The sequence below is a fragment of the Styela clava genome, chromosome 9 (assembly GCF_964204865.1).
Source record: "Styela clava chromosome 9, kaStyClav1.hap1.2, whole genome shotgun sequence".
Classification (NCBI taxonomy): domain Eukaryota; kingdom Metazoa; phylum Chordata; class Ascidiacea; order Stolidobranchia; family Styelidae; genus Styela; species Styela clava.
The window spans coordinates 7198680-7221591 of NC_135258.1; the positions used below are offsets into that span (position 1 = coordinate 7198680).

A 22912-nucleotide genomic window follows, 5' to 3' on the forward strand; every position below is an offset into this window, starting at 1 on the left:
GCGGATGGAACGTAAATAATGAAATAAATAAAAAGTTTTGAAATGTAAATATCCAAAATAAGGTGGGAAAAATCAAATCTAACAAATATTTTTATTTTTAATTACCGTCATACCTCCTCAAATAATTATTGTCTACGCCCTTCTTGTGGGGTACGCCCCAACGTTTAAGAACCACTGCTTTAGAACATATTTAGTTATTGTCCTTTCATTCCTATTTATACAAATTAGAATAATGATAAAAATTGCTTTTTATTAGACATTCAATCTGTAAAATATTGCGACGAATGGCTTATGAAATAAATCTACATTATTATTAGCTCATAATGCAGCTACATTTTTAAAATATAAAATACCGCCTTTGTTTGCTTTAGTAGAGATAATGTCTATAATCAGGTTTCGAATATCTTTTAATCAATTCATAAAAATTCTACTGTTTCAGTTTTATCTTTCTTTGTGTGACAAATCTGTCAGAAATCTGGAAGTGTCATCTGCAATTGAAAACATACAAAGACCTGTAACCAGTGGGACTCAGACATTTGACATCAATGCCAGCATGTACCCTGTGCATATGGCTATACCCAAAGTAACAGCAATAAAGCAGGTTCTATATTAATCATTTCACATTACACTATAATAAAATAACAAATTTTAGGTAGTAACTTGAGTAAAATGTAAAAATACCGTGTAGTTGAAGGGGAATCGCAAAGAAGTGTCTTAAGGATAATATGTTTCCCACATATCCCCTACTTGTCACAATAGTATGAACTCACTTCATATTCTTACTCTACTTTCAGCTAAATTATTACGTCTATCCCAGCCCAAAACATAGCATTAATTCCATTCATATCATTACTATGACTCTTCGTCATGAAATAGACAGTACCCAAGTTCATAACAGTTAGGTTAGTGTAGGACAAGCATGAAGCAAGTGTACCAAAATGGGAGAAATGTTCTAAAAAGTGGAACACAATAGAGAGAGATTATCGGATAGTAGTTCCACCAAAGCACAATATACATTTTTTTTATTTACTTTTTCTTAATTAAAGGCATCTGGCGAAGCAAAATATTTGTCTGATTTTACTGCTCTGAGCGATGAACTCTTTGCTGCGTTTGTTCCGTCAACTGTTGCAAATGCGGATATTGATCACATTGATGTTGAATTTGTGAAGAAAATGCCTGGCTTTCACAGCCTAATTACAGGTAATAGCGGCAATTGATTACTCACTGACTTACACATCATATTTTTCAAACCTAGTATTTCTGTTCGGTGGCAAGCATTCTAATATTGTTAAATGTTAGATTTTTTTCAGTTTTACTTACAAACTGCAAGAACCTTTACTCATGTGTCCATCTAGTTCACTTTAATATTATAAGATGTCGTCTGGTAACTGAAAACTCACTTAGGGTATGATAAAGTGGCGGGAATTGTCAAACCGTTGAGACTCCGATCTTTCCCGACTAGAGTATAGCCACTTAGCTAGCAGTGACAAAGCTTTGTCCGGTGTTTGAGGCAGTCGGACATTTCCGGGTTCTCCCGTAGTATGCGAACCAAAATGGCGGACACCGGAAAGTAGTATGTGTATCAGGTTATGGTAAGGCCATAATTTCAGGTACAAATACTACGGGAGTCACTTGGCTAGTCCCCGAACTCGTAATAAAACTAAAACAGGGAAAATTGGAATAAAACGGCATACGGACGTGCCCCCCGAAATAAACATACCGATTAACAATTTTTTACTCCAGGTGCTGATCTGCCATCAGAAATAAACAATACGTACATGCCACCTCCAGATGAAAAACAATGTATTATTGCAGAATCACATGTGGAATTTGCTGGACAACCCTTAGCTATTGTTTTAGCTGGTAAGTTGGTTCTTAAAGATCACAACCTTTTTTATTAACCACGATGATTCGTAAGTTCAGAGAGGTGAACTAAGGATGAAAGAAATATTCGATTGTTACTCTTTTTTTATTATAAATGTTTGCTCAAAGCAAGGCCACGTGGACTCGCTTAGAAGCAGAGGGTACAGATCTTTAAATGACTTTAGTCATACTAAAGTACAAAAAGTCATGATACAACTATAGAGGCTTATAATTACTCAGTAGCGTATTTTGTTTGACGTGAGACGTGCAACAGTTCAAGTCATCTCGATCAGGAAAACAAGTATGGATGGCGATTAAAGAGCACTTAGCAGCCATATGAACGTCCAAATACATGCGCGTACATTGTAGAGAATCTATATTCGACCAGCAATTACATGAACCACACAAACAGCAAAGTTTAGTGACAATCAACTTGCTAACTATTTTATTCGATTCAAGAGTCTTGCTGCACACTAGACTTCTCCCCAGTCAGACGAAACGTTACAGAAATACAGCAAGACTCTTGAATCAAATAGCATAGTCATCTTTATTCTTGCCATAGCATCCTTGTGTTACACGCATACGGATCCACTTCAACAAAGGCATAGAGCAAGGAAGGTATTCAGTCGTACGTAACCCCAACAGATACCAGCTATTTTGTCTTGTGTAAATTTTAATACAATTTACATTATCCATTCAATTATATTCAGATACGCAAGACCACGCTGAAGCGATTTCAAGATCAGTTGTTGTTACTTATAAAAACAGAAAACCAGCAGTGTGTGAGATTTCAGAGGCAATTGAGAAAGAAATGTTTTATGATTCTCCGGATAGTGTTGTTATTGGAGATGCTCCAACTGCAATAAAAAATGCTTCACGGAAGGTTTGCATATCTGATTATTTTGTTTTGTTGTGTGTAACGCAGTGGCATACCTGGGGTGCGGCAGCCATGGGCGCCGTTTGCACACAACAATAATTTTAAATCAGGAAAAATTAAAACGTTTTTTTTATTCAAAACATAACGTAGAAGTATTTCATTTCAACAAAAGCTGAAATTGTCAACCTCGATCAAGGCGACGCATTTTCAAGCTTAGCCATGGTCACCATTTTGCGTATAGATACGCCACTGGTGTAATAACATTCAAAGTCATTAATTGATTGGCATTTTGGAGGTCACCATGATGGCGACAAAAATGAAACAATGTCCAAGTGTGAGCAATAATCAAATAATATATGTACATGGCTTTTTAACAGAGCAGTGAGCACCGTTTTCTGAAAAATCAGCGGACAAATGTGAAAGACGAGAGTGTTTTTATATTTCATAAAAAGCGTTACCATGCGTTTCAATAAAAGCGCATCATTTTTGGTGAAATATCTGTTGAAAAAAGTAACAGACTCCGATAGTTCTCAAAATTTTCAAGTCTCGCCCCTTTTTAGAACTTGTCAAGTCTCGCGCTTCACCTTAAACAAAACTAGCTAACAATGAGCTACAAATAACAGATGTTTTATTCAAAACACGTTGGAAATACGTGGATGGAACGTAAATAATGAAATAAATGAAAAGTTTTGAAACGTAAATATTCGAAATAAGCCGGGCAAGATCAAATCTAACAAATATTTTCATTTTTTGCTTCACGCCCCCTCAAAAAATTGTCTACACCCCCAGGGGCGGATTATGCCCCTTTGGTGCCCTAAGCACTGATGACTTTGGTGTCCCCTCATGTGTAATTTAATTATAAAAACCACATAAGTGTTATTCATTAAAAATAATCACAACCAACAGTAAATAAAACAACTTTTACGAACATTTTTAGGTTTTTTAACTGTTATATATAGCCGATATATATATCGGACGTTTACTGCCGATATGATATATTGGCAAACACGCAATATCGGGCCGATATATCGGTTGAGTTCTAATCCTGAGGGAGTGTGACAATAAAGATTCATGTCTCCAGTCTCAACGTGAATCGAAATATCAAGGAATACAAGTCACAACTGAAGTTTGAAATTTTACCGGTACCTAGTAGTCCTCACGGCGATTCAAGGTTGCAAGGTCGGAGGACCACAAAAACTTTTGAGGAGGTCTCGCGGGCCGCAAGTCGGAGAAACCCAGAAGTGATTGAAATATCGCGAGTTTACTTACCTTCAATTTAATAAACAACGAGAGTTTACCGTTCCAATCAGACTATTATTATGTTGCATGGATGGCGCTCTCTTAAAAAAATATATAAAGTCCTCAGTTATTTTAAAATTAATTCCAGAGAATTACCGTTGTATTTTCCGCATCTCGCGTTTAATGTCGCTTCAAATTATATTCTTTCGTGACAGATATTACTCGAAATCAAACCAGACACTGTGTGATGATGGGCAAGGAAATACGTTTTCGCCGTGATTTCCTCATGTCACCTTTCTTGTGACACTCATTTTATTACGAATTGTTATATTTGAGTAATATAAAAACTTGCAGCGTGAGCAAGCTTAGTGCCATCGTCAAATAACAACCAGGTCTTTCTAAGTCGGTATTTCGGGTCCTAGCTAAAAAAACTTGATTGCGCGGCATTAAGTCGGCTCTGCGTTTCGTCACTACTGTCACATGGCCCATGCTTGAAAACAGAGGAGTGTTTTTACTAAAATAAAGGCACAAAGCGTTAATAAAAGGGGTTTGAATCTTGGGATCCCAACCCCAGTTGGAATAGCTAGAAAAATCTCAAAAACGTTCTACTATTAGACACAAATATGCGCTAAAATTGTTCTGTGAGCCGCACGAAATGCATCATCATGACAGGGTTTGGACCACCCTGGTCTACCTTATCAAAAATCTCCCGACTTCGCTGACCACTAGATCGTTGAAATGCGATCGTGAAACCGCCACATAGTGCAAATAGTTCATTGGTCCAATTGTTGAAGGAAAAAGAATTTTTTTAAAACAAAAATGCAGCAACATTGAGAATATTAGAACGAAAAAACAACAACAATTTAAGAAAGCGACTCATAGGCCCATTTCGTGTCAAATAAATAAGTATCAGTGTTTATTTTAAATAAAGAAGGTTAATGATACTTGAAGACGAAAAATAAGCAAACATTTTGAAGTTTGAGTCGTCTGGGGAACTTGTAATATTTTAATAAACACCGATAAACTATATAAAATTCTGCTCTAAAATTACTGTGGTGCCCCTCTTTGTTTGGTGCCATAAGCACGTGCTTAAATTGTTTAATGGTTAATCCGGCGATATACACCCCCCTTGTGTGGCGCGTCCCACCGTTTGAGAACCCCTGTCCTATAGGCTTCAATCAGTCGTGAATACTTTAGCTTTGAAATCGATTGAAAACAAAGGACTTTTTCAACCAGGATCGTAGACAGGAGGTGGTTTTGGGGGTCGGAACCCTTTTTTGAAATGTAAAAAAAATAAAAGCATCTTTCTGTATCATACATAGTAGTTTTTCGTAGCTTGAAACGCTTTTTGAACCTCAAGACTCGCGAAAACACACGTTCACAGGCCGTACCCGCTAGCTGCTTCGATCTAACTTGACAAATAGGAATGTCAGAAGAACCCCCCCTTGGAAAATTCTGGCAACGCCCCCGTTTTCAACCAACAACAAAAACCTCAACAATAACAAAAAAGCGATTTTTATATCCATTCCTCATATTAAATTACAAAACATTAACAAATTAGCATCTTTATTTTTTTGAAAAAGGTAACAGGAACTGTGAAGATAGGATCACAGTATCATTTTTACATGGAAACCCAAATAACAAGAGCAACGCCTACTGAAGATGGATTCCAAATTGAGAGTGCTACTCAGGGGCAAAACAAAGTACAAAGATCATTGTCTCACATGATAGGATGGGATTGCAACAGGTTATTTGTCTGGTTAATGAGACCGTCTGTTTAGTAAGAGAACAACCAGTGTGCATCAGCACTGATGGAATTCAAAATTTTAGTAAAAAATTTTCTAATGCAGTGCTGGTTATCAAATTTTTTAAACCACGCCTTCTTCTAGAGTTTGTCAAGTCTCGCGCCCCATCTGTAAAATTACTAGCTAACAATAAGCTACGAATATCATATATTAAGGCGAAAGTATGTTTTATTCAAAGAACACGTTGGAAATACGTGGATAAAACGTAAATATCCAAAATAAAGACCCGTAAATACCCAAAAATGGGGCAGGTCAGATGAAATCTAACAACTATTTTAATTTTTATTTAGCTTCACGCCCCCTCGAAGAATTGTCTACGCTCTCCTTGTGGCGCGCCCAACAGTTTGAGAAACCACTGTTTTACTGTATTAAAATCACTAAAACAGGTTTCACAAAATGTATGTATTTCACTACGTAAGCTACATTAACATGATACGCTTTATCTATTTCGTATTTTTTGAAATACATAATATAATGTTAGTCGTCAGCTGCAGTGAACGTCTAACGTCAACAAAAAAATAATAAAAACAAGAATAGTCGCTATGATCACGCTGTTCAATGACCGGGTTCCTGCGAACCCTCTGTGAAGCCCCCATCTGCACATTTCATTATTGAGCTTCATAAAATGATTTGTAACCTTTCTGATTTCATTCTTAAACATGAGTAACCAACTTCTTGTTTTAGGTTCAACATAGTAACGCCCCGTATAGGAGGAGCATTTGGCGGGAAACTTTCTAATAGCTCACTTACTGCGACAGCAGCTACATTGGCTAGTTTTATATCAGGTAATTAACAATTCACAAATAGGCTATTTTGTTTGAGAATTATTACTCAATCATTATGCAAAGCTGAGTGTCAAATGAATTTGAAATTGCGCTACAATTGAGAATGTGGAAAACTGTCTAGCTAGAGCACTTCCCACAAATGCAATTTGAAACTGTTGAAAATTATATAAACCACTTCTCGCAAATGAGACCCACGCAATTTGTAAAAAATAAAATCAGTTACATGGTATGGTGTCGTACAGCAAGATCATTAAATATCTTAGAATAGTAATCTTCACTCATAGTCATAAAAGGAGTAATCACAGACATACAGTTAGATAGTACATATGAAACAGATGTAACATTTTGGCCAAACATTTTCAATTACTTCGTCAGTCATCTTTAATTTTGCTATGTCATCGTTGCGTTATCTGTATACTAGTGTACAAAAGCATAACCATAGAAGAGATACTCACAGAAACCCAGTAGATAGTATATATCAAATGGATTAAATGTGACTTTTGCAGCTATTGATTGCGGCGATCTACAAGCCACGCCTGATAATCTGGAAGGTTGGAAGTTATTCTAATATTTATCCAACCAAGAAAAATATCCCGTTGTTTCTATGATTAAAATTGTCAAACCACTGTGTTATGAAACCTAGATCTGTGATTCTTTCTTTACATTACAAATTTCAGGGAGACCAGTGAGATTGCATAGTGATCTGGAAAGAAACATGGAGACTTATGGCAGCAGATCAGCATACGTTGCAGATTACCATGTCGGTAACGTATTTTGTCATTTCTAACTGGATTTTATTACCACAAACTGTTGAATTAATACTTCTTATTTTTATAAATCAGGGATGTGCAACCTTCATTACAGCTAGACCAGATGCATGTAACTGAGTGAAGCCACGCCCACGGGCCGCACTTTTATTTAAGATAGCCTTTTTAGTAGTTGCAAGCACAACAATTGTTTATTTTTGTTATTGATCTTACGGCATTGTTAGGGGTCCTCGCAGAAATAGTGAGTTAAAACGCATAAATCGGTAAATAAAAATTATTATTCAAATTTATTGTCACACTGACTTTTAATAATGAATTTAGTGAGAAACACGTTTTTGTAACATCGTGTATTTTGCTAGCTAGTTTTGCTAATATGACAGTGGCACTCAGGTACTGGTAATAGGCTTGTGCGATGTGAGGAGATTGAAATTGCTCGCACGTGCCAGATCAACTACACTAAAAGTTCGTTTTGCTTGCACACTATTCAAAATTGGCACTTCTCTGCGGGCCGCACAATTTTTTTCTTGCGGGCCGCAGTTTGCACATCCTTGTTAATCTGTCAATTTTTGTCATTATCATTAAAAAAATTCATTATTGAGAATCGAAACTGTCTTGCTAAAGAATTCCAAAATTAAATAATTTGAGATTTTATACCAAAAAATTTCATCTTCCTTTTAAAATAATAAGGGTAATAAAATAGGAGTAATAAATATTTTCACTGTTTTATTGATGAGCCTGGTGCTCTATAGATAATTTTTATCTCATAATTCAACTCATAGGTTTTGATGATAAAGGCAAGTTGGAAGGAATACTGATAACATATTATGCAAATTGTGGTGCAAGCCCAAATGACGCTGATCTTCAAAAACTTCTAGTTGTTAACATGGCCGACAGTGGTGAGTGAAAGAGTACTTTAGTACATTTTTATATTTGATATAGTCACGGTGCTCCCGTAGTGTGAACCAACATGGCGGATACCGGAACGTAGTATTTTTACCTAGAATTATAGACTAATCCTAACCTGGTACACATACTACGTTCCGGTGTCCGCCATCTTGGTTCACATACTACGGGAGTACCAATTTATGTTTTTATAACTGAAGGTAACTAAACATATCTTGTCTTATTTTAATACATCTCACATGTATATAAATATGGGCTATCACCATCCCATCATATTCTCAAATTGATATCTTGCGACTTCATATATATATATCATTTGTTTTAAATTAACGATAAGTTAAAATCACTCTGCACTTTTTATTCTTTGAATAAACAATCTTCAACTCTGTTTCATATTTTTTTTATAATATTATTTGACATTACAGGTTATCATTGTCCCGCTTGGCACCTCAATATAAAGTGGGTGAAAACCAATATTGCCAGCAGCACATGGTGTAGAGCTCCTACGTAAGGATAGATAAGTTTTTCTAATTGTTAAATACTGTTTAATCTTGAGTGCCTCGAATTTTTGACTAATTCTAAGGTTTTCGTGATAAAACAGGGTTGCTTTAGCAAAGTTTGATCGGAAATAATATTGCTGATCCACGAATACATTTAGAGGGAGAACTAAAGTTTTGTTGACTATGCACCAAGGAAATTTCAGTTTAATTATTCAAACAAACAAAAAAAAAGGAAAAAAACAATATTCACCAATATTCGACAAAGATAATTTTTGAATATTTACAAGAGTGTGCTATGAAAATTTCCAGGTAAAAAAATAAAAAGTAGTTTAATTTGTTAGGGAACTTTTTTACTCATGTATTTAGAATGGCAGAGATGGTGATGATAATGGAAGTCATACAAGAACACATTGCATATGATGTTGGCATTGATCCAATTGAAGTGAAACAGAATAACTTGTACGTCGAGAACCAGTTAAATCTATTCGGAGAGCCTCTCATTCATTGTAATATTAGGAAAATGAGCGAAGGTATGAAGGGAAATATTGTGTTTAAAGTCCACAAGTCGCATCGTATCATAAGGCGTACTGTCAATAAATTGCTTAGATTGAGGTTTTACATATACATGCATACATGAGGGGTATCGGGCTATTATACACAACAGTCTTTAAAGCAATGATTTTGAGTGCAGGCAATAAAGCATAAAGCACTATATCATCCATACATTAGGCGCACGATCGATTTTTAAGAAAAAGCGATTTAAAGAGCGGGCGAATGGTCCGTGAAGTACTTCATCTCTTGTATTATGCAGGCAAGTATCAAAAGCAATTTGGTGGAGCACAATAAAGAATTGTAACAAAACCTTTGTGAATAACATTTTCATCGATAAAAAAGTGCAAGAAGTCGTCAATGCCATTTACCAACGCCACTATTAGTCTCGTTATGTCTACGGTTCATTTTTTTCAAATTTGGAAGAAAACAAAAATAAAAGAAGTCCGTGATTTATTTCTAATTCGCCCTGTGAATCTGAGCACCTTGATTATAAGGTTTTATTCAACTTTAAACTAAAGCATGTTTAGAATAAATCTAAAGTAAAACGCAGAACAAGGAAATGTTACCAACTAAATAAGAAAAACAGACATGTAGCGAAATGTTTACGCTATCGGTAAGCGCATAATATCCCATAACTCGTGAAATGAATTGGAAAATAAGTATATACCTTGATATAAGGCTTTATTCAACTTAAATCTAAAGCACACCTAGAATGAATCAAAAGTAAAATACAACACAAGTAAATGTTGATAAATACGGACCAGTGACAAAATGAGTAAAGTTGATTAAAGCAACAACATATGTATATTATGTAGTTGTTATGTACTGCTACAGCCGTCTGATTTTAAACGCGATACAACAATCACGCCGGACTGCAACTGTGTTAACAAACAATTACATTGAATTGCAAGTTATATACATCCTGTTTCCTATTTTTTAGAACTATTGTCTTCCGCTGAGATTGAAAAGAGACAAACCCTGGTTGCAGAATTCAACAATGCGAACAAATGGAAGAAAAGAGGAATTGGATTCACCCCGATGAAACTTGCGTAACCAGACTTATTACCTTGCCTTAGTTTTAGTTTCTTTAATCCTTCAATCGCAATACGTTACCCACATGGGGATGGTACCTTGGGAATACATAAAGCAAAATACAGTTTTTTTGGTACTCCCACCAGAAGTATCTGAACCGAGATGGCGACCCCGGAATGTAGTATGTGTACCAGGTTAGGGTTGGGCTATAATTTCAGATACAAATAGTACGGGGGTCACTTGGCTAGTCCCCGAACTCGTTATAGAACTAAAATAAGGAAAATTGGAATAAGTTTATGGCTTAACCATAACCTGGTACACATACTACGTTCCGGTGTCCGTCATTTTGGTTCACATACTTCGGGAGTACCGTTTTTTTTTATAGAAAGAGGTATCAAATAATTATGAAAACTTCGTGGTTTGTGTATGATTATGCTAAATGCTGTCCCATGTGAGACAAATGAAAAGGAGAAAGTGTGTCATAATGAGACAAGCGGGACACAGCTTATTTTGTTATGGAAAGATGTCTTGAATGATTTTGAAATATTTGAAGTGTGAAAGGAATCAATCATGTAAAATATATCAAAAATTCAATGTGCGGGTCATTAAGTATTAGCGGACGCTAATGATTCTCATTATGTACATAAACGTAATAGAAATATTATAGGAAATTTGTCTAAAAATGAAGTAAGGTTTTAGAGCTATTTAGTTGTGTTACAAAGCACAAGAGCATACTTAAATATAACCATCACTAGTATCCCATCCTTAACTGTTTTCTATAATCTTTCTACCCACTTTAATTATGTAAGTGAATTCAATTGCAGGATTGTTTACAATATAGCTAAATATTCGACTCAAGTTAGCATATTCCGTAATGACGGAAGTGTTGTCTTATCTGCGGGAGGAATTGAATCGGGACAAGGAATGTACACAAAGGTATATATATATATACAATTGGTACAACTGGTGAAAATTGCAAATGGAATACAGCTAACCAGCGGCGTACGCAAAATTTCGTTGGCGGGGCATTCAATTGAAAAGTTGTGACGCCATAATAGGGCATCATAGTTTGTTTTCGACACAATGGTCGAAAGATTTCGCTGTGACGTCATAATGGATATTTGTTATACGTCATTATTACGTTTTACTCACTTTATTCTTATCTACGTAAAACATATTGTGGTGTCACGAACAACATTTAAATCTGCGTTTAACCACAAAATAGTATCAAAAAACGCTACGTCTTAATTCGCAATTTTATCTCAGTAGCTAGGTGGGTGGGGCATTTTACACATCATTTAGAATTTCTCGAATTTTTTTTAGCCCTTCCTCGCGCCACACATCAATAATAACAAGCTAACAACAGGCCACAAATAATAGATAGTAATGCAAAATTATGTTTTATTCAAAAAGCACATTGAAAAGACGTGGATGAAATGTAAATATCCAATAAAAAAAGTAAATATCCAAAATAAGGCGGGCACGGATCTAACGAAAATTTTTATTTTTATAATTAGCTGCACATCCCATTGAAATCGTTTGAGAACCACTAATTAATTTTTTATAATTGACTAACTACTTTCATTCATTAAGTTTATATTAATTTTGTTTGCTTTATTTCAGTTAATGCAAGTGGCATCATACGTTCTTGGAGCAAAAATGGATTTAATTCGAGTAAAAGCACCCGATTTGTCTATGAATCCAAACTCAGGACCTACTGCCGCAAGTATGTCGAGTGAATTATGCTGTAAAGTGAGTGTCAATTTTTTTCAAACTAAATACCTAAAGTATTTATTTTTGAATATTATTTGTCTATTTGTATCGATTCTAATTGTAACATTTTCATTATCTTCGCATCGTGCAAATCTGAAAAAATATAGGGTGACAAAAAATGCATTATAACGATCTCACGAAATTTATCGTAATTTTATAATTCCTAAACTTGTAGTTTTTTATGGGTTTAGAAGTTTTAAATATTCATTCATGTTCCGAGCGTGCATTGACAAATAGCAACTACCATGCTTCTAATTGGCTGCATGTCAATATTTGATAATCTTCCAAACTATATCTCAGGGAATCATGGAATGTTGCAAGATATTGAAATCGAGAATGGATATTGTGAAGGAAAAATTGACTGATGATATGACATGGAGTGACAAAATTTCCAAATGTTTTGAAAACGGAGTAAACTTGACTTCGCAGTACTGGTATGTCGAAAGTTAAATTCTGCTCTTTCTCACTATGAATATTCAAAATCAAGTTCTTATTTTCAATTTAGAATTGATTCTATTTATCTTTCCTTGTTGTACTATATATATATATATATATATATAAATATATATAAATATATATATATATCTAATACGGTAGTTAAGTAGACATACCGTGCTAAAAAAGTGACAGTTATGTAGACGGAAAAATTGGGTAGACATTTTCCTGTCCGCTTAATTATTCCACGTTCCATAATTAAAACGTTTTGCGATATTTTGCTGAAATCTCTTTTTCTCTGATAAAACAGTATCAAAATTAATATGTTATTTCAATATTTTTTAAATAATTGCACATTTTCGCCAACTTTAATGGGACAGTAGTTCTGCTGGTTTATAATCAACGGGTATAATTTTCGTACATAAAGTGGACATTTTATTTATGCAAAAATCTTTTAATTTTTCGGTATATGTTTTTACGATTTTTGGAGAGTAGGTTTGATAATTTTGATACAATAACCAGGCAGAACATGAAGATCGTCCGTTCTGTTTTTTGCAATATAAGCTCAATAAACTGAAAAGGACCTCAATTCACAACTCCGTACTAAAGAGGCTTTGTGTCGCAATAGTAAAACTGTCGGGTTCGCCGAGAACTTTACCACGTTTGCCGTTTTGTTCGCAAGTAACCTGGGCGCCGTGAGGGGATTGGGATCTTCATGAGTGCGTGATTGCCGAAATTTAGATAAAATAGAACAGTTGTGTTTGGAGTAGCGATCCAAGTCTTTTGTGTCAGGTGTTATCAGTTACCCAGTGAGTTGAAGTCGAGTCATAATAAGCAAGGATTTCAACGTCACCGAGGAATGCTGCTGGAAATCATCACTCATCGGATAAGGTGATTAGTCATAACGATTTTTAATATTAGGGTTACTATATTTTTGGTGTTGAGATTTTTCACGTAATCCAGATTATCAAAATATAGACTACTGATACTGTTATGCTTTTACTGGTCGTAGTTCTGATCTGACCATCAAAATAATGCTAGGACTGGGTTTGCGTTTGTAAGAGTGTGTAATTCAGAAGGATTTCTAAATCCAGATGAAAATACAAACGAAGATTGTGAAAATTCAATGAATTCAATTTTTTGTCGAAACAGAAGGATATACGAGAATCGAGTAATTGACGTTTGTATAGCTTGGTGTAAATAAAAATATCTAATACACCGCTTCATATTAGATTAGAATATTTCATCTTCGGAAAACAGTTTTGAAGAATTGCATTGCTAGCAATTTTGATTTGTGATTTGGCACATGTCCCTGTGTTATTTTACCATCTTCATCTAGTTATTCACCGGGCTGTATTTTTTGTTCACATGTAGGTGACTCTCCAACGAGATAGCCTACGTTTCAGAACTTGGCAGACGGAAATGCGGGTAGTGATTCGGAGAAAGCTGTGCCAGGAGGTGACTAAATGAGTTTGCTATGCTAGTTTTTTTTATTAAATACAGTATCGTAAATTGATACCAATGAATGGTAATAAACCAAATAATAATATCATTTGTAGCCCATCACAAATAGCGCAGCTATCTACGAATAATTGTAGTGCAACGTTTAAAAACTCTGGTTTATTTGAGTAATAATGCAATTATCCATTTCAAACATTTCGTTTGTTCGATCAATCAAGAGTAGCGTAATTCTGAATTGGACTAAAACACTGTGATGATGTTTTGTGACTTATGCATGTATTTTTGACCAAAGTTTCAGATAAGTCAACAGACTATACCGCACCATCTTCAGAATCACTTTCAATAAGCAATTTAAGTGATTTCAAAGAAAACCATATATATATGGAAAAGAAAAAGGCTGTAAATCAATTAAAAAAAAAGCTTCTAAACAAACGCGAACCAGAAAAGAAACGACGAAAAGAAAAATAATTGCACGGATTGGTATATCTTGCGAGAAGTTTATTGTAAAGCTTTAAGACATCTCTGTATAATTCATAAAGATGAACCGGCAGTGAGCATAATCTTGTTTCTCCTCAACAACTTAAATCCACATTCGTATACATGCTTGGCATACATTTTTACTATTTAATTATAAATTCAAAATAACAATCATGTTTTTGTTTTCCGAGTTAGTGCAAAAATTTTAAATAAATTGTGCAAAGATTCTAAATCGATATTGAGGTTCAATAATTTCATTTTGATCGCTAGTATAGTTGACTGTATAATCAATCACTGCTATATTTAGGCGCCCTGATAGGTAGACATTTGAGTTATATTTGGTGTAATGTTTCTCATTTTAGTTGACATGGCAAAATTTCGTTTCGCATTTATAGGCCCCACTGAAAACGTCACTTTATTGAACATTTGAGATATGTTGTGTGTAATGTTTCTCGTTATTTTATTCAGAATTTCGTGTTTTAATTATATACCTTCTGAAATGGTCGAATGGTTAAAATTTTTTTTGAATGCTTCTCAATATTATTGCCATTCCAAAATATCATTTTGCATTTACATGACACACTTACGTAGCTGAGTAGATGACGATTTGCGATTAATTTTCTGTTTTGTTTTTCAATACGGTTTCAAAATTTTGTTTTATAATATTTGTCACTCTCAAGTTATCGGATAGGTGAACATTAGAGATAAATTTTGAGCAATTTTCCACAACATCAAAATATGATAATATTCGAAATTTTGTATTTCAGTTAAATTTCACACACTTAAGTGTGTGAGATATATTTTGTGTAAGATTTCTCAATACGATTCCAGAATTTTGTTTCAATAGTTGTATGCCTCACTTAGGTGGTCGGATATGCGGACATTTGAGATATATATTTTGTGTAATGTTTCTCAATATTATTTCAGAATTTTCATTTCAATTTTTGTATACCCCACTTAGGTGGTCGGATAGGTGGACATTTGAGATATACTTTGTGTAATGTTTCTCAATATGATTTCCGAGTTTCCATTGCGATTGTTTTATGCCACACTTAGATGGTCGAATAGGTGGACATTTGAGATATACTTTGTGTAATGTTTCTCAATGTGATTTCAGAGTTTTCATTGTGATTGTTTTATGCCACCTTATGTGGTCGGATAGGTGGACATTTGAGATATACTTTGTGTAATGTTTCTCAATATGATTTCAGAATTTTCATTTCAATTCTTGTATGCCACACTTAGGTGGCCGGATAGGTGGACATTTGAGATATACTTTGTGTAATGTTTCTCAATATGACTTCAGAATTTTCATTTCAATTCTTGTATGCCACACTTAGGTGGACATTTGAGATATATATTTTGTGTAATGTTTCTCAATATTATTTCAGAATTTTCATTTCAATTTTTGTATGCCCCACTTAGGTGGTCGGATAGGTGGACATTTGAGATATACTTTGTGTAATGTTTCTCAATATGATTTCAGAATTTTCATTTCAATTCTTGCATGCCACACTTAGGTGGCCGGATAGGTGGACATTTGAGATATACTTTGTGTAGTGTTTCTCAATATGATTTCAGAATTTTCATTTTAATTCTTGTATGCCACACTTAGGTGGCCGGATAGGTGGACATTTGAGACATACCTTGTGTAATATTTCTCAATATGATTTCAGCATTTTTATTTCAATTCTTGTACGCCACACTTAGGTGGCCGGATAGGTGGACATTTGAGATATATTTTGTGTGATGTTTCTCAATATGATTTAGGAATTTTTTTTTCAATCGTTGTATGCCACCCTTAGGTGGTCGGATGAGTTGACATTTGAGATATATTTTGTGTAATGTTTATCAATATGATTTCAGAATTTTTATTTCAATTCTTGTATGCCACACATAGGTGGCCGGATAGGTGGACATTTGAGATATATTTTGTGTGATGTTTCTCAATATGATTTAAGAATTTTTTTTCCAATTGTTGCCACCCTTAGGTGGTCGGATAAGTTGACATTTGAGATATATTTTATGTAATGTTTATCAATATTATTGGAATGCCATAATTTTGACTTGGTATTGATATCTTGACACTCACAACATAGCATCTGTTTAATCTATATGTTGCACCATAGGGTTGGAATAGGCGAACATTTGTGATATGCTCTGTGTATTTCTCAGTTTCAAATATATAACACGTTTGGATCAATTTGTTTCGATTTGTCTACCTTCACGTTGCATTTTGAGTATTTTTTGATATAGAAGAATATTTCCAACACCAAACACAGTGCATCTCCCTTGCACGAAAGACGGAACATTGAAAAAGAAATGCTATTTTTTGTGATAAATATTGCTAAATGGTTCGAATCCATCGGAAATTGAAGCGAGGTCATACGCTTTAAAATGCGTATTAAAATAAAAGCAACATCATTTATGTAGACATTCAGAGCGACATATAAGAGGGGTCCGGCTTAGTGCCGAAATAGGCTAAAACATTTGGTGGTCTGAATTAAGTGGACGAATTAAGCGGACAAAAATTCTATATCTTTTATCGAGAGGATTGTGTTGACTCTTTTTCTCCGTAGTTGTCAACGGCCCTCGCGCTCTCCAAGCACGTATTTAAAAACAATGATACGGACACAGGAACGACGTTCGCTTAAGTACTGCAATTATGGCAGGTCCGTTTAACTACCGTAATAGAGTTATATATATATATATATATGGAATAGTCAACGCCGTATTGTTAATGTGATGATCATTATGTGTTTACTTATGTTATCACTGTGAGCGTGCTTGATTACGCGATCTGCATTTGTGTGAATTTGTTTACGATCTATAAATTGCCTAATGGCAAAGAGATGCCGAGATGCATTATCTATTATTTGGGCACAATGGCTTAGTCGTCAACGCGTTGGCTCAATTATTTTAGCATCGCAGGTAAAAAAAATACTGGGTATACAAGTACCATGTCCATCACCTCACCCAAGATGTAGCAAAATCGGGCAGGCGATGCCGAGCAGGCAAGATTCTGATCCATTCAAGATAAAGTAGGCTAACTCCTCATTTGGACGTGGGTGCTTGCATATAAGCCGTTCAGAGTGAAAGGGTCTTTGAAACATTACACCTCCGATAAAAAGGCCTGGCAATTTTAACAGTCATAAATATCAAAAAATGGATTTATTCCAATGAGAGGATTAAAAAGTTTAAAACGGGTTCGCTTTTGTATACAACTCACTAACAGGTTCCCTCAGTTCAGAAAATGTATGCGACTACGTAAGCTGCTTTACATGACAAATAAATCTAAAACGTTACTTTTGAAAAGCCAAATATAACACTAGTGGTAGCCGCGTTGCACGTTACCCATTTGTTTTGGCAGTCGTCTAACGCAGAGCTACTCAACTATTTTAACTACAGGTCCGTATACAAGACTTCAAAATTACTGGAGTTAAGTCTTCACATAAACTATATTTCGACATCCCTAAACGCGCATTCCCTCGACCGGTTAGTTATTATACGCCAATGGAGATACGCTATTCGCATTGTTTACATTTAATAAAAGGAAATCTTCAAATATCCAAAGTGGGTTCAATTATCCAAAATAAAGAATTAGGTGCGGTCCAAATCAAATACTCGGAATGTCCGGATTCGGACCGCGTTCTGCCAGTTGAGTAACCCTGGTCTAACGTCTTAAACAAGAACGCGTCGTTGATTAGCACGATGATGTTCGCGCAAACTCCTAATTCCCCCGCTGGTTTCTCTCGTAGATGACTTGAAAACTGACTTTCCTCTCTCGTTTTATAAAATAAAAACATATAAACTTATTTTATTCAAGGGTGTTCAACAATTCAAAAAACATTGTTACATATAATTGTTACGGAGCTGCATTGACCGAAGCAGAACTTGATATTATCACTGGTGAATTTGTATTAAGAAGAGTTGATATGCTCTACGATTGTGGAAAAAGGTTAGTGTATTTTTGTTCATATTTTATTATTTGTTTCTGATTAATGTGAATTCACAGGTTTTAATAGACAAATAGAAGGAGTGTTTACGAGTAGGATGTCGACTCCTACATTTTGATAGTAGAAGTAATTGACCCATAATTGAATTGTAGTGAGACGGTATTAATATGAATTACGAGAAAAAAGTCTAGCTATCGCCATCTCACGTTGTACATTATAATCGTCTTCATTATTATTATGTGTGTCTCAACCTGAGTTACATAGGAAATCGGTGCTGAATTATGCTAACTGGCGACTTTCACGCTTTATTTAGCATTGTGAAATTTAATTTTTGAATTGACATTTGATGGATTTTATGAAGCAATCTCTCAAAAGTGTGTTTGACCCGAAGTAAAGATGCTTTAAGTGACTGACATCAGTGGATAATGTTTTAATTATCTGAATGCACGCTTAGAAGACGTTATTATTAGTATTCTCAATATACTCTAATATATTTTTTGCAGTATAAATCCTGCCATTGACATTGGACAAGCAGAAGGAGCTTTTATGATGGGAGTCGGACTGTTTACTTCAGAAAAAATGGTTTTCGATCCTGAATCAGGACAACTTGTTTCAAACAATACCTGGGAATATAAACCCCCTGCTAGCAAAGTATGTTGTGTTGTATTTAATTCATTTTCTGCATTGAGGATGAAGTTCACACCAAAGTGTGACAATAAGTTGTTTCATATTCTTTCAGACAATCTCTTGCCATTGCACACTCTCTCTCTTGATTTGTTTCTGACTGTTCACTAATATATTTATCGAAATACTTAGCAAATTGCGTCAAATATAGAAAAAATATTTGAAGCATTTATTATCCAAATAACGCACTCGACAACAACTAAACCATAATAATAAAGAGTGGTTTTCCTTGTTAAATATAGACACCCAGTGAAGGCTCTGGCTCACAAGTATTTTACGATTCTTTGCTATATTTAGGACATCCCTACAGTATGGAACATTAAATTTTTACATGATTCTCCAAATCCAAACGGAATTTTAAGTTCAAAAGCTTCTGGAGAACCTCCGCTATGCACGTCACCTTCTGTGATATTTGCATTGAAACGATGCATCGAGGCCTTCCGACAAGATTCCACGTATTTTGCTATTGGTAATTGTTATTTTGTCAACTATACGTTCTGTATGTCTTTTTATTGTGAAAATGCGCTCACACGCAGACTCGCTCAAGAGAAACCGCTTTTGAGCAAAGTCACGGGAAATCACTGATATGCCAAGGGCTACACGAAAACATAACATAATTATGCTTAACGCTATACGTATAAAGCTAGCAAATTTAATAGTGCCATGCGTCCATATTTTTATTAAATTATTTATGTTGAAAAAGGGAAAAATAAAATGGAAGAAATAAAGAAATTGGAGGAATAAAAATGGAAGAAATTGAGTCCCAGGCAAAAACAAATTTTATCAAAGAGATAAATGCATTATATTCGTTTTTATCATCGTGGTTTTAAATTAATTACTGCCCATTATGCTAGGCTAACCTTTGAGTTGTAATCTATAACTTTTTTATAGGTCTTCATCAGAAATTCACTCCGTACAGATTATCCAAATTTTTTTTAACATTTTTTTGTAACATAGTATCTTGGTTTTTGTTTAGATTTACCTGCGATGGTGCAAAACATTCAACAGTTGGGCAAAATCAAATTATCCGATTACACCATATAAACTTGCATATATATATACTTCCTCAGTTCATTCCTTTACTTCTTTTCTTGTCCATGCTGATCCAACGTGGCGGGTAGTATACAGAAGATTCTATAAAAAGTCTGTAAATAGGGAAACTCTTGATAACATTGATTGTACATTTGATACACACATTTATATCCTAATGAATGTTAATCATGACATTTTCAAGTTCATTTAAAGTGTGAATGGTATTTGATCGTTCGTATTTCTATTATAGCATAGGATGATATTGATGTTTATTGTTTTACCAAATACAGTTTCTTTTTCAGGCTATGTTTAATAAAGCCTTATGTATGATACAGTAGAGTAGTGCCTCACTATTTAATTTCTCCCTCCCTGCGTTAGTGGATACATATGCAACGACTGAAAGGATACTATATATATATCGCAAAAAATAATTTCTGGAGAAGTTTGACTTCGGTCTGACGAAACGATAAGGACTTGAATTTGGGAACGTGTAATACGACATATTCGAACCACCTAATATATTTAACACTTTCCATGAAATAAATAACTCCTAAAACGTCCTATAGGTGGCAGACTGGCAGCTAATATGCGTTTTCTCCCATCTGCATGGCAGCAAAACGAGTAGGCTATAGATATCTGTATAGTAATTCACACATGATTTTTCGGAATTATAGATTCCATTCATACTCATTGCTTTCAGCGCATATCATTGTTAATATAAATTATAAAACACAATTTCTGTCAATAAACTTAACTGCAGAACTTGTACTTGATACCACATCCTTATATTAACGCGCGTAGTGGAGTATGGCGCTGACACACTTACTAGCGTTCCGACGAAATTTATCCGGGAGAAAATGAAGCCGATATAGCAGGTTAATCACAAACATTACGAAACACGACCTTCTCTCCGATCCATGACGGGTGTAATATGATGTTATTTATCTCAATTCGTCAATTGCATGGACGTGAGGGCCGAGGAAGCATTAGTTAACCGGTCACATATAAGTTACGCAAACCACCCTATGGTGAGGACGAGTCCGACAATCTCTTCTGCCACAATCCCGCCTCAATCAAACTCGCACAGAGTAATCAGAGGTGATGGCCAACATGTTTACTGTGCGATAATGTGCCGCCCGATCGTTTTCTCTCCACAGAGAGCTCGTGTCGCCGATACTGTCATACTGTGTATCGTCCACCACTACGGTACAGTAGCTACCGCTTAATATACATAGGGTGTTACTAAAAGAATATGTTACAGACAAAGTTTCTTTGTTTTATTTTGTATATATTTGACCCGGGGTTATCTCGAGGTATATTGGTCATTGCACTTTGTCGAATGACCGTTCAGGAAACTACTCCCTTCAAGGCGATTTCACCATCTGTTCGTGGGCAGGAATGAACATGTCAGTGTAAACAAAGTCTGTTATCGGCCTTCTCTTTTTCTCTCGTTTTTGTTTGTTTATTATTTCGAATCATTGCCAGTTTACAATTTATTTCGTGTTAGGAGTTTGCCGTTTAGGTAGTGCTAATTTATTCGCTTGTTTTTTGGATACATGACTTGTTTTGATTCGTATTGTATAATTAATTTAACGTTGCTATTGTTTTCGTATTTTAGAATTGGGTATGTAGTTAACTTGCCTGTTGTGTTGGTCGTAAACTTTAGCAACCCTCTACAATTGATCATTCGTATTCTACAATGATCATTTCGACCTCAATATTGTTGTAATCAATTGATCATACGTATTCTACAATGATCATTTCGACCTCGATATTGTTGTAATCAATTGATTATTGGACCTCAACATTGCTATATCAATTTATTCGGACTTCTACAATACTGGAATCATTTGTTTTATCACCACACAACTTCGTATTTCACGTGACTGCAATAGATTTCAATCATATTAAGTTGTGGAGTTGTTAACATCGAGAAACCAGGCAGGTTATACATGAAAAAAAAGTAATAGCGCGAAGTGTCACCGCCCAACACGTTATTGGCTTCTTGTAGAGCCTCATCATAAGTACTAAGTCGCTTATAATCTACAGGATAGGATTTACATATTTGTCCCGGGGGAGTGGAAAGCCGAAAATACGACAATAACAATATGGCCAACCTATGGCCAATATGGCTTTAGGGTTGGTTTGGATACCTACAATTTTTACTACCCGGATAACGAATATATCAGGTTATTTCGTATTTCAAATATCCGGTAACCGGATAGTCGCTGCTAATTTTAGAGAGCCGATTTTACGAGATTTTTGCGGTGAATTGACCAAAAACCACCACACAGTTCTATTGTAAAAACGCACACATATATGTATTGTTTTTAAGCTCTGTAATCGTACCGAAGTACAGCGGAATAATAAAATGAAACATTTTTGAAAAATACTGAGCCCTAAATGTCTCTTCCCAACTTCTATGTTATTTTCTCCTATTCGAATCATATGTAAAGATTTATATTATTTCTTACTTTATTGTTAAATTTTTTGAAAGTTTCTTTTTTTGTCTAAAGCATTGGTTCCCAAACTGGGGTCCGCGGACTTTTGGGGTCCGTGAAGCCTTTTCGGCGGGTCCGCGAAAGAATTCTGTTATATGGGATATAGTTTGATAATAGAAATATTGAGTGCGTTAATTTACAAATATGCATTTGTCGCCATTACAATCACTGCTGGGGACATGCAATGAGCAAAACAATAAGTTGCCTTGGTTCATTTCAAGTTTCGGTATAAAATAATACAAGAGTTATAAATAATTAAATAGAAGGTCA

General features: G+C 35.0%; 1 protein-coding gene and 1 long non-coding RNA gene across 2 annotated transcripts in view; both read left to right on the forward strand.

The window, feature by feature from the left end:
• The window catches only part of LOC120340015 (uncharacterized), a 32866-nt gene extending 11950 nt beyond the window's left edge, over positions 1–20916 (forward strand). The window contains exons 13-30 of the mRNA XM_039408268.2: positions 440–601; positions 1047–1200; positions 1744–1863; positions 2574–2746; positions 5563–5726; positions 6469–6569; positions 7247–7333; positions 8116–8232; positions 8665–8746; positions 9106–9269; positions 10232–10340; positions 11148–11259; positions 11947–12075; positions 12397–12530; positions 18296–18427; positions 18929–19076; positions 19407–19578; positions 20086–20916. Coding sequence (XP_039264202.2) covers positions 440–601; positions 1047–1200; positions 1744–1863; positions 2574–2746; positions 5563–5726; positions 6469–6569; positions 7247–7333; positions 8116–8232; positions 8665–8746; positions 9106–9269; positions 10232–10340; positions 11148–11259; positions 11947–12075; positions 12397–12530; positions 18296–18427; positions 18929–19076; positions 19407–19578; positions 20086–20153 — 2328 coding nt within the window. The 3' untranslated portion in view covers positions 20154–20916. The remainder of the gene's footprint in view (positions 1–439; positions 602–1046; positions 1201–1743; positions 1864–2573; positions 2747–5562; positions 5727–6468; positions 6570–7246; positions 7334–8115; positions 8233–8664; positions 8747–9105; positions 9270–10231; positions 10341–11147; positions 11260–11946; positions 12076–12396; positions 12531–18295; positions 18428–18928; positions 19077–19406; positions 19579–20085) is intronic.
• Positions 12947–14570, forward strand: LOC120333242 (uncharacterized). The gene is made up of 3 exons (XR_013477905.1): positions 12947–13422; positions 13906–13989; positions 14285–14570. It is a non-coding gene; the product is annotated as an uncharacterized LOC120333242 (long non-coding RNA).
• Positions 20917–22912: the final 1996 nt, after the last annotated feature.